Below are 13,921 nucleotides of genomic sequence, written 5' to 3' on the forward strand. Positions count from 1 at the left end.
GGTGAGGGTGGGGAGGCTGAAACTTGTTGACTATTGCTGACAATCTGACGGGAAACAGCAGGATGGCAACCCTAAGACAGGACAGGCCCCAAATTAAACTCTGCATTCTCAGGTTCTGAACCCTGAGGATGTGAAGCAATAGGACCCATTTCTGGCTTCTTAGAGATGCCTGAAAGGCAGAAGAGCAAGAAGTGGATGAGTCTTTTACAAGTAATGGCCAGTGATTTAATGCTTACCTCTTTTTAAATAGAGACCAAGAGGACGTGGTCAGTAAGAAGGATCCTGTCAACTGTTTTCTTTTAGTCCATTCTCCTTAATTGCTATCATCAGGTAATGTGCAAAATATCCAGTGAGATAAGCTTGTAAAAAGATGCATCTTTTATCTTATTCATCTCCTAGATACCCAGATTCTTAAATAGGTTTATTCTAATGACAGACTATTAAACTTCCTCTCTTAAAGAACTTCATCTCTTCATCTTGTAACCATGAAATCTGAGCAACCTTAAATGAGAGATCTTTTTCTTTGAGAATAAGATCCTGTGCCAAATATCTTTGAAGAAGTCAATTAGATTTGACAATCGGACTAATCCAGTGTTAAACCCTTAGAGAAAAGGGAATTGTACCTCACTGATGTATTTTCCTTAGTAAATTGTCCCTCTGTTTTTGATTGGGTTTTGATAGATATAAGACCATTTTTAAAGCCCTTGTCCACTTTTAGAAGACTGAATATACACATATAAAAAGGGAAGAAAATTAGGGGTATGTTTTTACATTTCAGTTACGTTTGACACATATTTTAATGAAACTACGTAATAGTTCAATCTGCCTCCTGCCATCCCCTCACTGTAATGATGTAAACATTTTACCAGGTAAATACATAGGGCTAAAAATATTATAAACCTAATTCATTCAATGGATGTTCTACAACTTAAGCAATGCTTCATTTGAATACACACTTCTAAATTTTCATTATGAAATAGTTGCAAATAGCTAATCAATGTTATTAATGCTACTATTTATACAGAAAAGTATATGCAGGCACTGAGCTAAACACATTACATGTATATACATTTAATCATTGGTCATAGAACTTTTCCGTAGTTTCCATTTCCTTTAGGAAGTACTTCCCAAAGCAAGAATACTGGATGAAAGGGTGTGAGCCATTCTGAGGAGACTTCTAGGGTGAAGTAGGGCATTTTATCAGAAGTCATAAGCATTCCTGTTTCTACATTTACCATTGGGTGTTTTCATGCATAGTTTCCTTAATAAAATATGTAACATGCCAATCTTCAAGTAGACATTCAGAATTCTTTATTATAGGTTCCACCAGTTGCACAGGATGAAAACAAGAATCTAGTAGTCTACAGTTTCCAGAGACAATGTCTCTCATAAGAATAAAAGTCTAAAACTAAGAGCTACTATCTCCTGGATATTCCACTCCCTGAAACATGTTCATATCTAACAATGCCTGCTTGGTGCCTAGTTCTTTCTGGCTTACTGGAATTCCAGGGCTGGAGTCCCTGCACATCTGGCTTTCTATTCCCTTCAGCTCTATGTACCTGGTGGCTGTGGTGGGGAATGTGACCATCCTGGTGGTGATAAAGATGGAACGCAGCCTGCACCAACCCATGTACTTCTTCCTATGCATGTTGGCTGTCATTGACTTGGTCCTGTCAACCTCTACCATGCCCAAACTGCTAGCTATCTTCTGGTTTGGTGCCCGCAACATTGATCTGGATGCCTGCTTGACTCAGATGTTCTTCATCCACTGCTTTGCCACTGTTGAGTCAGGCATCTTCCTTGCCATGGCTTTTGATCGCTATGTCGCTATTTGTGACCCATTACACCACACCTCAGTGCTCACTCATGCAGTGGTGGGTCGTTTGGGCCTGGCTGCCCTCCTCCGTGGAGTAATCTACATTGGACCCCTACCTCTGATGATTCGCCTGAGGCTGCCCCTTTACCGGACCCAAATCATTCCCATTCCATAAAAGTTGTTGACTGTTGTGTCACCACATGCCATGGTGACTACAGCCATGTGCTCACAATAGGAATGGGCAATGATTTGGGTCCGGTAAAGGGGCAGCCTCAGGCGAATCATCAGAGGTAGGGGTCCAATGTAGATTACTCCACGGAGGAGGGCAGCCAGGCCCAAACGACCCACCACTGCATGAGTGAGCACTGAGGCTGCCCCTTTACCGGACCCAAATCATTGCCCATTCCTATTGTGAGCACATGGCTGTAGTCACCATGGCATGTGGTGACACAACAGTCAACAACTTTTATGGAATGGGAATTGGCTTCCTGGTATTGATCTTGGATTCATTAGCCATCACTGTCTCCTATGTGATGATTTTCAAGGCTGTAATGGGATTGGGAACCCCTGAAGCTAGGCTTAAAACCCTAGGGACATGTAGTTCTCATATTTGTGCAATTCTTGTCTTCTATATCCCCATTGCTGTTTCTTCTCTCACTCACCGCTTTGGACATGATGTGCCTCCCCATATCCATATCCTTTTGGCCAACTTTTACCTCATCATCCCACCCATCCTCAACCCAGTTGTCTATGCTGTCCGTACCAAACAGATTCGAGAGAGATTTCTCCACATCCTTAAGGCAGAGTCTCAACCCAAGTGACTGTTCTGCATCTGTGGGGCATACAGATACTTACACAAAAAGGCTCTGACTGGGGAAGCCAATGAAATAACACCCATGCAACTAGGTCTTTCCCGACTTGTGGAGATAAGGGTCTAAGAAGAATACTAGAATATATTCCATTTGACTGTGGATTTTCTCAGTGGAGAGAATATCTGAATGGGGGAAATCAGGGCATGAGTTCTTACATAGTATCCCTTTTCATATTCAACTTCATAAAATTATAAGACACAAGCATGCCAACCACAGGAGTAAGATTATTTCTATCTTTGACATTTTCTGTAAAGGATTTCTAGTTTCTTTTTGGGGTATGTTTTGCACAACTTGTAGAAGATAAAATTATACCCTAATACCTTCTTCAAGACAGTTTGCAAATTGTTAGTAAAGACCTTGAAAAATTCAACTGCATTAGCAATCTTTTTCCAACACTTTTGGCTTGCCACAGAAAAGACCTTTTGTTGAGGATGGAGGCAACATGAATGTGGGAAATCTTAATCTAATAGGTTTTGGACTGGACCTCACCGCCCATAGGAGTTAATCCTCAAGCCAGGTCATTCTTCCATCTAAATAAATGTAAATGCAATATCCCACATCTCCTCTTAATAACTAATTGAAAGACATTAGATTTTTGTTTTAGAGGCTTTGAGATGGTTGTGAAGGACAGTAGCTACACTGAAATAATGACAAAAATGGAAGAAAGTAACGGTGGGATCATTGACAGGAAAGAAGTTAGAGAATACAGTAAAAGTGATGAGATTAAGCGAAGACCCAGTGGTAGATACAAACCAGGAAATAACTTCAGATCCTTTTGGAAAATTCTTGGTTTATTTTGTTATGATTAGACCCTTTTTGTTAATCATATAAGTTCTATAATGAGATGATTACTTCAGGCTAGAAACCTACAAGAATTTTGTGGTTATGCATGAAAAAGAAAGCAATTCCCAATTCTAGTGATTCAGAATTATGGTATATCCATTTTAGTTCTGAAATATTTTAGACTTTAAGTCTAAAATGCTCCTTTACCCTCAGTTTACAAACCATTACAAAATCTAAAGTGACTTACCTTAGGTTAAAAATAAATCCTCTTAATATTTTGAAAGTATAATCTAAAGAAGCCAATGATAAAGCCACAGCAATATTCAAACCTCCTATCATCCAAAAATGTTTCAAGGAAAACACAAATTTTTATCCAGCTAGGGGTTTAAACTAAAATTTAGAAGAGAGTTTGCGATATTTTATTTCCTCAGAATCCTATGCCTGACGCTGCTTAAAGCATATTGATTTTCCTCCGTTGTTTTTGGGTGAGGCGTGCTTATTCCCTCATCTCCTTATCAAGGACTCTGAAGTCCAGTGCCAAACCCAAGTTCACCTATTTTAGAAAAGTTATGTTCTATGAACATAATTTTGGTGCCAAATATAATATACCCACTGATATTTTTAAAATAGGAGTTGATTAAAAGATAATATAGAAGCCTCAGAGCTAAAAGTTTGTTTTACAGAATTATCTCCTGACCATAACCCTGGGCTTTGGAGAAAATTAAGAAAAATTATGCCCAAATCCATCAGTGGCACCAATGCTGAAGGGAATGAAAAGAAACCTTCATCATAGAATAGTTCTTTGGCATATTGTATAAAGTCCATGATTTATGCTACATAAAACAGTGTGTATGGAGATCCAGGACTTTTATTCAGGGTTTAATTGCATACAACAGGGTTAGTACAAGAACTTTATAGCCAAACAATCTCAGATATACCACAATATGATATTTCTAGATGATCTTCCATGTCTACCAATGTCCAAAACCAAATACCAAGCATCTCCAACTTCATCCCCCTATGGCATTGAATGAGAGCAAAAAGGAGAAAATACCACGTGGATGGGTGCTCCCACTCCATCCAGGGACAACCACCCATGACAAAACCCATACCTATCAGACTCAGGGTTGAGCTGAGTTACAGTAAAGCATTTAATCCCATTGTCAAACGTAGTCATGTCTGGGCTTTCATGGACTTTCATGAAGGTGTGAGCTCAGAGCATGATGGAAGGGAATGTACCCTCGTGAATACAGGATAGGGACATGACAAATAAGTCCAATAATTGAACATCTTATTCAAAGTCAATTTCCCACAAATCTTCTGGAGAGAAGATTCTCTACTGGATTCTCTGGTACTGTTGATCCACTGAGATTTGTAATCCCATTTCCACAGGACCCTGGCAAGGATTGTTTACTCTGTATCCTTCTAGTTCTCATTCCTTTGCCCCAGTAACAGGGCTGTGTGCAAAGTGGTCAGAGTGGCCACTCTTATTTTCTTTCAGCCAACCTCTTTGTCTCACTTGTGCCTCAGGAATGCTTAGGATCCACTTCAACACCACTTGGAGCCTCGAGAGCCAAGGAGTAAAAGGCATGGTTCCAACTAATGTCCTTCCTCCTGCCAGGCACATAGGGTCTTTGTGCCTAACTTAATCTAAAGCCAGAAAAATAAACATGTTCTGCCAGATCAGATACCCCATCACATTTTTTTTTCAGATCGGATGCCCTTATAAATCTTTTGTCTTTCTGGATCAAGTCTTTTGAACGTAAAAGCCAAGAATCTTCTGTCCTGTTAGAAAGGTAAAATAGAAATCCTTGACTGTTTGGATTTTCTATGACTGGATTCTAGAATTGAGAATTCTAGAATTGAGCTTGAGAAGTGTCTCTGCAAAATAATAAATAAAAACCTAAGATCTGAGGGATCTATACCTCTGGAAGTCTTGCCTGACAAGCACAAATCTCCTTCTTGAGAGTAATATGGTTGTTCACATTTTTCTTCAGCAATGAGGGAAACCAACTTACTTGATTCAAATGAAACCAACACTATCCAAGTATAAAATTTATTATGTTGCTCCCAATTGGATAAGAATCTTGCAAGGACTCATTTTCAAGAAATATCTTCAGGTCCAATCCTTATTTGTTAAAGTTGGATGGATACGAAAGCGAGAGTGAGACCTAATCATTCAAGTGATACAATCATCTCACTGTGTGCTATAGGCAGATTAGATAGGCAAATATAGGATATAGGTAAGTAGACAGGTAGACTTTCCACTCAGGAGCTAATGTTATTCTCAACTTGATTAGTACAAGATTTCTCAGATGCATCTAATGTTAGGACATTGTACTGTGTCTTCCTGGCCAAGGTGGAACTGTTTTCCAGAATTCCTTTCCCTGTGAGGTTCCTGGTTAGGGCTAGCTGGAAGGCCTATTTCTGTGAGATTAGAAGGCAGTGGTAAAAGAGCAACCATTATTTTCTAAAGGCTTGTGTAGAGTGCCCAATGATGCTGTAGCTCCTTCTATCTCCCTGATCCTATGGGCTCACCTCGTGCGCAAGGAGTAGCCACTGAACCCACAATTCCTTCATCTTCTGCTGTATCTCCTTCCATTTATCCAGACCCTGGGTAAGGTGTGTGCTCAGCTCTATGGTAAAAGGTAGCTCTTTCTTCCAGTCACCTGCATTGTAAAGGTTGGAGGCAGTGAGTGACATGGATTCGAGGCTTCCTCTGTAGGTTCCAGTTCATCTTTGGGAGACGCATATCCTTACTCTTTACTCTTCCAGTCCACATCCAGATTTTCTGAGTTTTGGTCCTGCTGAATTGTAGGGTCACTTCAGACACATAGTCTTCCATATAGTTCACCAGATCCCTTAATTGCTTAAGGTCTAATACCCATAATCAACCCCTTATTTCATATCATTCATAGTGGTCCTGCCTTCCTAATCAAACCATAATTGATGAGATTTTTTTTTCTATATCCACCCTCATCCAGTCTAAGGCAGGAAGGAAAATCCAGTCAGTACTACTCTATGTACTCTTTTAGAATAGGCAAGACCTCACTTTTACCTCTTTAATGATTCATTTTATCTTCTTGACCACTCCTGTTGCCAATAAGAAATTATTCATAGGGTTAGGATAGCCCACTAATAGAGAAATGTTTTACCCTGAGACTAGAACAAAAAGTTAACAAACTAAAAGTTAAGCATACATGGGACATGCATTACTGCAACACAAGGCTTTGAGGAGAGGATCTATGTCATTGAGAGCTTTCCTATACCTGAGAGATTACAAGGCTACAACTAAAGGGAAGCAGTGGCGCATACCGCTTAAAACTATACAGGGGGACACCTGGGTGGCTCAGTTGGTTGAGTGTCCAACTTCAGCTCTTATGGTTGGTGGATTCAACCCCCACATCGGGCTCACTACTGTCAGTGCAGACCTCACTTCAGATCCTCTGTCTTTCTCTCTGACCCTCCCCTGCTCACACTCTCTCAAAAAAAATAAACATTTAAAAATATAGGATTTAGTGTCATCACAACTATCTTTTATCAAACATTTTTTTTGCCACATATGAACCTGAGTATATAAGTTACTTTATAGAAGTTAACTAATTAAATCCTCAAACCCTCAGATATAGATACTATACTATTTTGAAAATGAGGCAACTGGCTTTGGGGAAGTTATTTAATTTCATGAAGGCTCATTGACTTGGGTTTGAAACTTGGTTCTACCACTGTGTCTGAGATCTGTTTCCACCACCATGTTATTACTGTACTACCACTCCCTCTGCTGGGCCATCTTCTGTTGAGATGAACCAATAACCAAGAAAGAAGAATCATTCAACAGGGTGATTTTTGTTTAACCAGAGGTCCTGCTGACTGCTGTAGCTTAACCAAGTGCCTCAAAGTAGATCAGGCTCACTTACTGTCATCTGTTTATAGACAGTTCAGCTTTGAATAATTCTATTTTGAATTGTGGATCAACAGGAAAGATACTATTCCAGTTCCTATCTTGATTTGAGGAGAAACTTCTTAGAGTTAAATGACAAATTTATGAACATTACTTTAACGCTTATAGGCCCAAACTAAGAAACTATTGGTACAGGTAATTATTCCACATTGTCTTCAGGCACACCCTCTGTTGAGTGCCTCATTATCTTTCAAAGTCTTTTCTGGGTTAAGAATATAGTCTTACATAAGAGAAATACCTTCTTGACTGGCAGGTTTCCCCAGTATAAATCTTCCCGAGTCTCCCTGAACTTCTAGGTTTCTGAATTAATAATTTTTGTGTGTGAAAATTATGTTCATCTATAAAACCAAGCTATACCATTTTATGATAATTTTCATTTTTTTTATTATGACATTTATTGTTGGTTTCCATACAACACCCAGTGCTCATCCCAACAGATGTCCTCCTCAATGCCCATCACCCACTTTACCCTCCCTCCTACCCCCCCCCCCCATCAACCCTCAGTTTATTCTCAGTTTTTAAGAGTCTCTTATGGTTTGGCTCCCTCCCTCTAACTTTTTTTTCCCTTCCCCTCCCCCATAGTCTTAAGTTTCTCATGATCCCAAGGGATACAGGAGTGCTGATGCATAGGGGCATTTGTACCCCAATGTCGATAGCAGCACTTTCAACAATAGCCAAATTATGGAAAGAGCCTAAATGTCCATCAACTGACGAATGGCTAAAGAGGTTGTGGTTTATATATACAATAGAAGATATTGTATGGCAATAAGAAAGAGTGAAATATGGCCTTTTGTAACAACACGGATGGAACTGGAGTGTGTTATGCTAAGTGAAATAAGTCATACAGAGAAAGACAGAAATACATACGTTTTCACTCTTATGTGGATCATGAGAGACTATTTTTAAACACATATAGTGGAGTACCAATGACTATATGACCTACTGATTTGGGAACTTTGTTGGCACCTGTAAAATAAGATTTTAGATGATGACCCCTAAACTCCTTTTTTAGGTTCTAAATTTAAAAATAGTGACTTTCCATTTTGGTCTTCCCTTGGTAATTGTCTTTGAGCACCAGATATGGGAGCAATATTCCATTAAGGATCTTTGAGCAGACTCGGCTTCCTGCAATTTTTATCTCCATTGAATGAGGATGTAAACTTCCATTTCTGATGATACAGCATCCAGACATCTTCCTTCCATTCATGTATCTACACACTCCCTTTCCTGTGGGTGATATTGCTGGTAATGACAGAAGCTTAGAAGTAAGAAGACCAGCCAAAGTCAGGAGACTGGAAGAAGCATGGTATCAGTCATCAAATAGACTGCACTTAGACTCCAAAGTAATTCTTGGGCAAAACTTTGAAGCAGTCACCAAAGGAAAAAAAAAAAGGCTACAACTAAGCATATTATAGGACAGAATTCAGGCAGAATGGGCTGTTAAGAACTGTGTGCTGAAAGAGGCAGTGATTCTAGCTCTAGCATTTAAGGTTTTTTGATATGAGTCACTCACATTTGGTCTCCTATAACACTGCCCTATTGTTCTGATTGTATAATTCATGAGTACAAAAATGCCACCCATAACATATTTAAGGCATCAATAAATGTTTGGATAGATGAATGAACTTATGAAAGCATGAATTTCTTTAAGTTCAGATGGATGAGATGATCAAATTACATATCCTCCAGATATTATAAAACTTGACACAATTAAGACATTACTGTCTTAAGTCTTCAGAAAAAAACCTTTAGGGTAATAGATAGCTGTTTGTTATACCAATAGTCCAAGTCAAATGCTAACAATACACTTAGCAATCATTAAGGGTCACATATTTTCATACTTATCTATCAGTTGACCCTGCAACGGACATAATATTAGTTCCTCAGTTAGTGCTTAACATCACTAGAGATTGAAAATCACTCTACAGTCCTGAACTGGAAACTACTGATTCTCATTTCTAGAATGAAAATAGGTCCATCTAAATCCTGCCCATTCTAGAAGTTTCAAGTCAAACACTAGGGTCTGTATATGTGCTTTAGAGAAGAGATTCTCTGACTTTGTGTAAGTGAACTCCTTAACTGCATAAAGAGGTATATACTTTTTCAAAATAAAGTTGACGTATAGAATTTGTATTTAATTAAATTAAAATATATAATTCCCAGATTACATTAAACATTGGCATTTTAAAATCAAACTGCTATATCAAAATTCTAAATGTATTTAGTATTATAAAAATATTTTGATGCCCATCATCTGTTTAAAATAAGGACAAGCTCTCCTTTAGCCATCAAACTTTACATCATCCTTCTTTTTCTGTAAAATCCTAGCATTTGTCTTTTAAAAAGTGTTTTTACAGCCCCAGTGTCACAAAAGGAAAGCTTCAGAACTAAGGAGGGGTACAAAACCAGGACTAACCAGACACATTCTTAGAGGGAGGTCTCAGGAATGTAGGAACTCAACTACCAAAAGTGACTAGACATCCCCCAAACTGGACTCATACCCAAAAGCTCCTCAGACCCCTGGACTTTAGTCATGTCTTTGTGGAGGCAGCTCTACACTGAGGGATGCAGTGAGGACCATTCTTTAGTCTGCTTCTAGTAAGGTTAGTATATCTGTCTCTAACTCACTAAGCTTCCCAAACACCAGTGGGCAAGGAACTCTCCAAAGAGTGATAGAATATTTTAGAATTCAACTCTACTTGAGGTCAAAACTGCTTGAAATGTAGACCAAGTGCCATTCCTGGGAAGAGGGAGGAATCTAATGCTGGGATTAGAGCAGAAACCAGAACATGCTTCCTCAAGAAAGAGGTGTGCATGACTGGAGTAGATCGAGGAAATCCAAGTCAGTAGACCATATACTTGATCATTCACATACATGTGTATATGTATACTTATACATATGCAAATATTAGACAAGTATTATATTTATATATAAATGTACATTATGTAATATGTACTTACCATTACCATTATATTTTATATTATAAAACATACAATAATGTAAATATTAAAAGGCTGAAGAAAATAACAAATGAAAATTCTGAGTATACCATTTTGTTCTCCTATTCTACAGACCAACATTTTTAGACAATTACGGGTTTTGGAATCTACAAGATATATGTACAACTTTAACATATTCTACAGTTCATGGACATTCTGTCACTTCATGACTTCTCCAACTTTCTATCCAACTCCACATGTCCTTAGATTCTGAGGGCCATGCCTGCTTTCATGTCATTCTACCTCCATGCCAGGACATGGCTATTTTCTTTTAATTTGTTCTCTCTACTTAAGGGATCACATACTCTTTTTAAAAATCTGACTTCTAAGCTTACTCATGTGACACCACAAATATCTCAAACATAAATGTTTGAGGGAGCTAGAGTTCATAGGTTGGAATACCAGAAAAGAGAGAGAATGTACTGGAGATCTGCAGTCTTGACCTGAGTACCATTCACTACTTTTACGGGAGGAAATCACTGAAACTAAGGAAAGACCACCCAAGAGTATTAGAGGAAACAATCTCCAGTTCTCACACAGGGCTGGGAATAGTTCTTTTCCCACAAGCTGGAGTGGAAATCCTCATGAGTCCTAAGATTTTTTTTTTTCAAAAATGCTTTTTTGCTCAGTAGTGATAACAAATTAAGCCTAAACTGAAAGCTGTTGAGTCCTGACTAACAAAGCCTAAAAGCAAAACCTAAAGGATCACACTGTTTCCAACAACATAACCATGACCCAGAATAAAGCCCAACAATGTGTGTATGAACACAGAAGTATCCAGTACCCAAAAGTAAAATTCAACACATCTGGCATTCAATCAAAAATTACCAGGAAATATGAAGCACCTGGGTGGCTCAGTCAGTTGAACCACCAACTTCGGCTCAGGTAATGATCTCACATCACAGTCGGTGAGTTCAAGCCCTGCCATCAGCTCTGTGCTGACAGCTCAGAGCCTGGGACCTGCTTTGGATTCTGTGTCTCCCTCTCTCTCTCTCTGCCCCTCCCCTGACACTCTCTTTCTCAAAAATAAACATATATTTTTTTTAATTATCAGGAAATACACATAAGAAAAATCAAAACAAATCACAAAGTACAGATGATAAAATTAGCATATAAAGATAGTAAGCGTACAGAATACAATTGTAATGGTATAAGAGGCTAGAGGAGAGATTGAGCATGTTAGGGGAATCAGAAGATATAAAAATACCTAAACGTAATTTTCACCTTTGAAAATTTTAGTATCTGAAATAAAATATATTCGTTTACCTATGAAAATTACAATAGCAGATGAAATGTAAAATATCAGATTTAAAAATACAATAAAGGGAAATAAAAAGCAAAACAGTGAGGCAGAAGCATTCTGAACAAAACACGACATGAAAGTATATTGTGGTTATTTCAAATATTGCTTGTTAAAATGTAGGCTAAAGTTTGCCTTTTTTGTTATGTTAGTCTGCATTCAAACTCGGTGGTTTGGCCATTCCAAACTATCAATGGGCTGGGGCTGCTCTAGCTAAAATTGATGTCTGGGTCAGTCACGGATCCATGCAAAGGCATTGTTTGGGCAACTTACAATTATTCAGGGCTCAGAAAACCCAAAAGTAGGGTGCAGGAATTGTTGGAAGTGTTGTGTTTAAGTTCAAATTAGTGCACATTTTCTGTATCCTCTTGTAACGCTTACATAACTGTAAAACTTCAACTCTAAAAATAGCATCCATGAGGGGAGGAAAACAGAAAGGGAGGGAGGCAAACCATAAGAGACTCTTAAATACTTGAGAACAAACTGAGGGTTGATGGAAGGTGGGGCAGAGAGGGAAGTGGGTGATAGGCATTGAGGGTACCTGTTGGGAAGAGCACTGGGTGTTGTATGGAAACCAATTTGACAATAAGTTATATTTAATATGAAAAAATGAATTAAAATTCCCAAAGTTATGGGAAAGTCCATGTATTCTTTATCTCCAACCAAAAATAAAATGTAACTCACCAAGGAAAAATAAATAATAAGATAAAAATAGCATACATGTATTCTGATGACTATGCTCCATCTAAGCACAGTGTTAATTAATACAAGATAAGAAATAACTCACCTTTGATTATTGTGAATAAAGCTAGCAGTGCATACTGTTATTACATAGTAATTGAGTTCCTATACTGTCAGACTTACATGTTGGATTAAATCATTCTGTGGAGGGTAGGAGTTTCATTTCTGCACCAAACAGAAGGACAAATCAGGTCTTTGAACCTGGAAATGCTTATTTAATCCATTTACCATATTCAGCTTACTAAATAACAATGACAGATAAATAGTTTCCAGAATTTGCTGTGGAACAAATACCCACAAAATCTGTGGCATATAACAGTAAAAATGTATCTCTCATACACCTGGAGATTGGCTGAGATGACTCTGCTGATTTGAACTGAATTGGCTTATCCATTTGCAGGTCAGCTGGGGAACCTGCTGATCCAAGTTGGATTTGGTTGTGAGGTTCTGCTTCAATCTGCAAGTTGATCAGGCATCTCTGCTCCACATTTTCTTCATCCTCATTGAACCAACGAGCTAACCAGTGTATATTGTCATGTTGCAGCAAAGTCAGAAGACAACAAGCCCCATTGCACGAGCAAATTTCAGGTCTTTGTACTGCATCTGCTAATGCCCCATTAACAAAGTGGTGCAGATGGCCAACCCCTGAGTCTGTGGAATTATATACTCTGGGAGAGTAGATGTTTTTGAATACCAATCTAATCTATTATCCAGAATGCCTGAACTCAACTCAGGAAAAAACAAGCAAGAGTTTGGGAAGGCTCAGGGAACAGTCAGAGGCTCTTGGTTAATATCACTTCCTTCATTGCTGTCCAGTTAACTCATGTCTGGATGACGGAGACATTTGGGATCTGGTCAGAGACCTATTGAAAGCAGCACCCTCCATATGTCCCTATGAGGTAAACCATGGTATAACATGAGGAGGGTCTGGGGATGCTTTTTCAGAGCCTACCAAGTTTCTTTGTTCTTAGAGAAACTCCTTTAGTTATGATTTAGGAAAGAAAAGGTTTAAAAAATTAAAAAAAATAGAAGAACATGGCTGTATAAATAGACCTTCATGAAAGTGTATGAGAGCTTCTTTAAAGAACTGACTAAAGGAGTGTTCAATTATTAATTTGCATAAGGAGACAAAGGCAGAAAGATAAGTGCAATCCAGTTTCATTTTTAGGACGTACTAGAAAAAGAAATCATATACTTTCCTTTTCTTCAAATACTCAAGGTCTCAAACTGTCATGAACTAGAGGGCAAAATAGCTTACCACTCCAGCAATCTGCTTTCCCTGGGTTATGTTATAAAACAACTCCCAAATCTCATTTTACTGCAAGAATAACAAAATCATCCTTGTTCATGTTATAGTAACATTTTGGGGTCAGCGGTAGCTATGCTCCAGACTGTAAGTCTGATTCATCTCTCCATGGATCTTCTCAATCATGGGTCTAGGTTGAAGA

General features: G+C 38.5%; 1 protein-coding gene across 1 annotated transcript; it reads left to right on the top strand.

Moving 5' to 3' along the window:
• The first annotated feature begins 1,448 nt into the window (after positions 1–1,448).
• LOC121039208 (olfactory receptor 52M1-like) lies at positions 1,449–2,637 on the top strand. Its single transcript, XM_040489140.1, has 2 exons — positions 1,449–1,951; positions 2,187–2,637. The coding sequence occupies exons 1-2, from the start codon at positions 1,449–1,451 to the stop codon at positions 2,635–2,637; spliced, it is 954 nt and encodes a 317-aa protein (XP_040345074.1).
• The last annotated feature ends 11,284 nt before the right edge of the window (positions 2,638–13,921 follow it).

Source organism: Herpailurus yagouaroundi, unplaced genomic scaffold (assembly GCF_014898765.1).
Source record: "Herpailurus yagouaroundi ecotype Mexico unplaced genomic scaffold, PumYag 180, whole genome shotgun sequence".
Classification (NCBI taxonomy): Eukaryota; Metazoa; Chordata; class Mammalia; order Carnivora; family Felidae; genus Herpailurus; species Herpailurus yagouaroundi.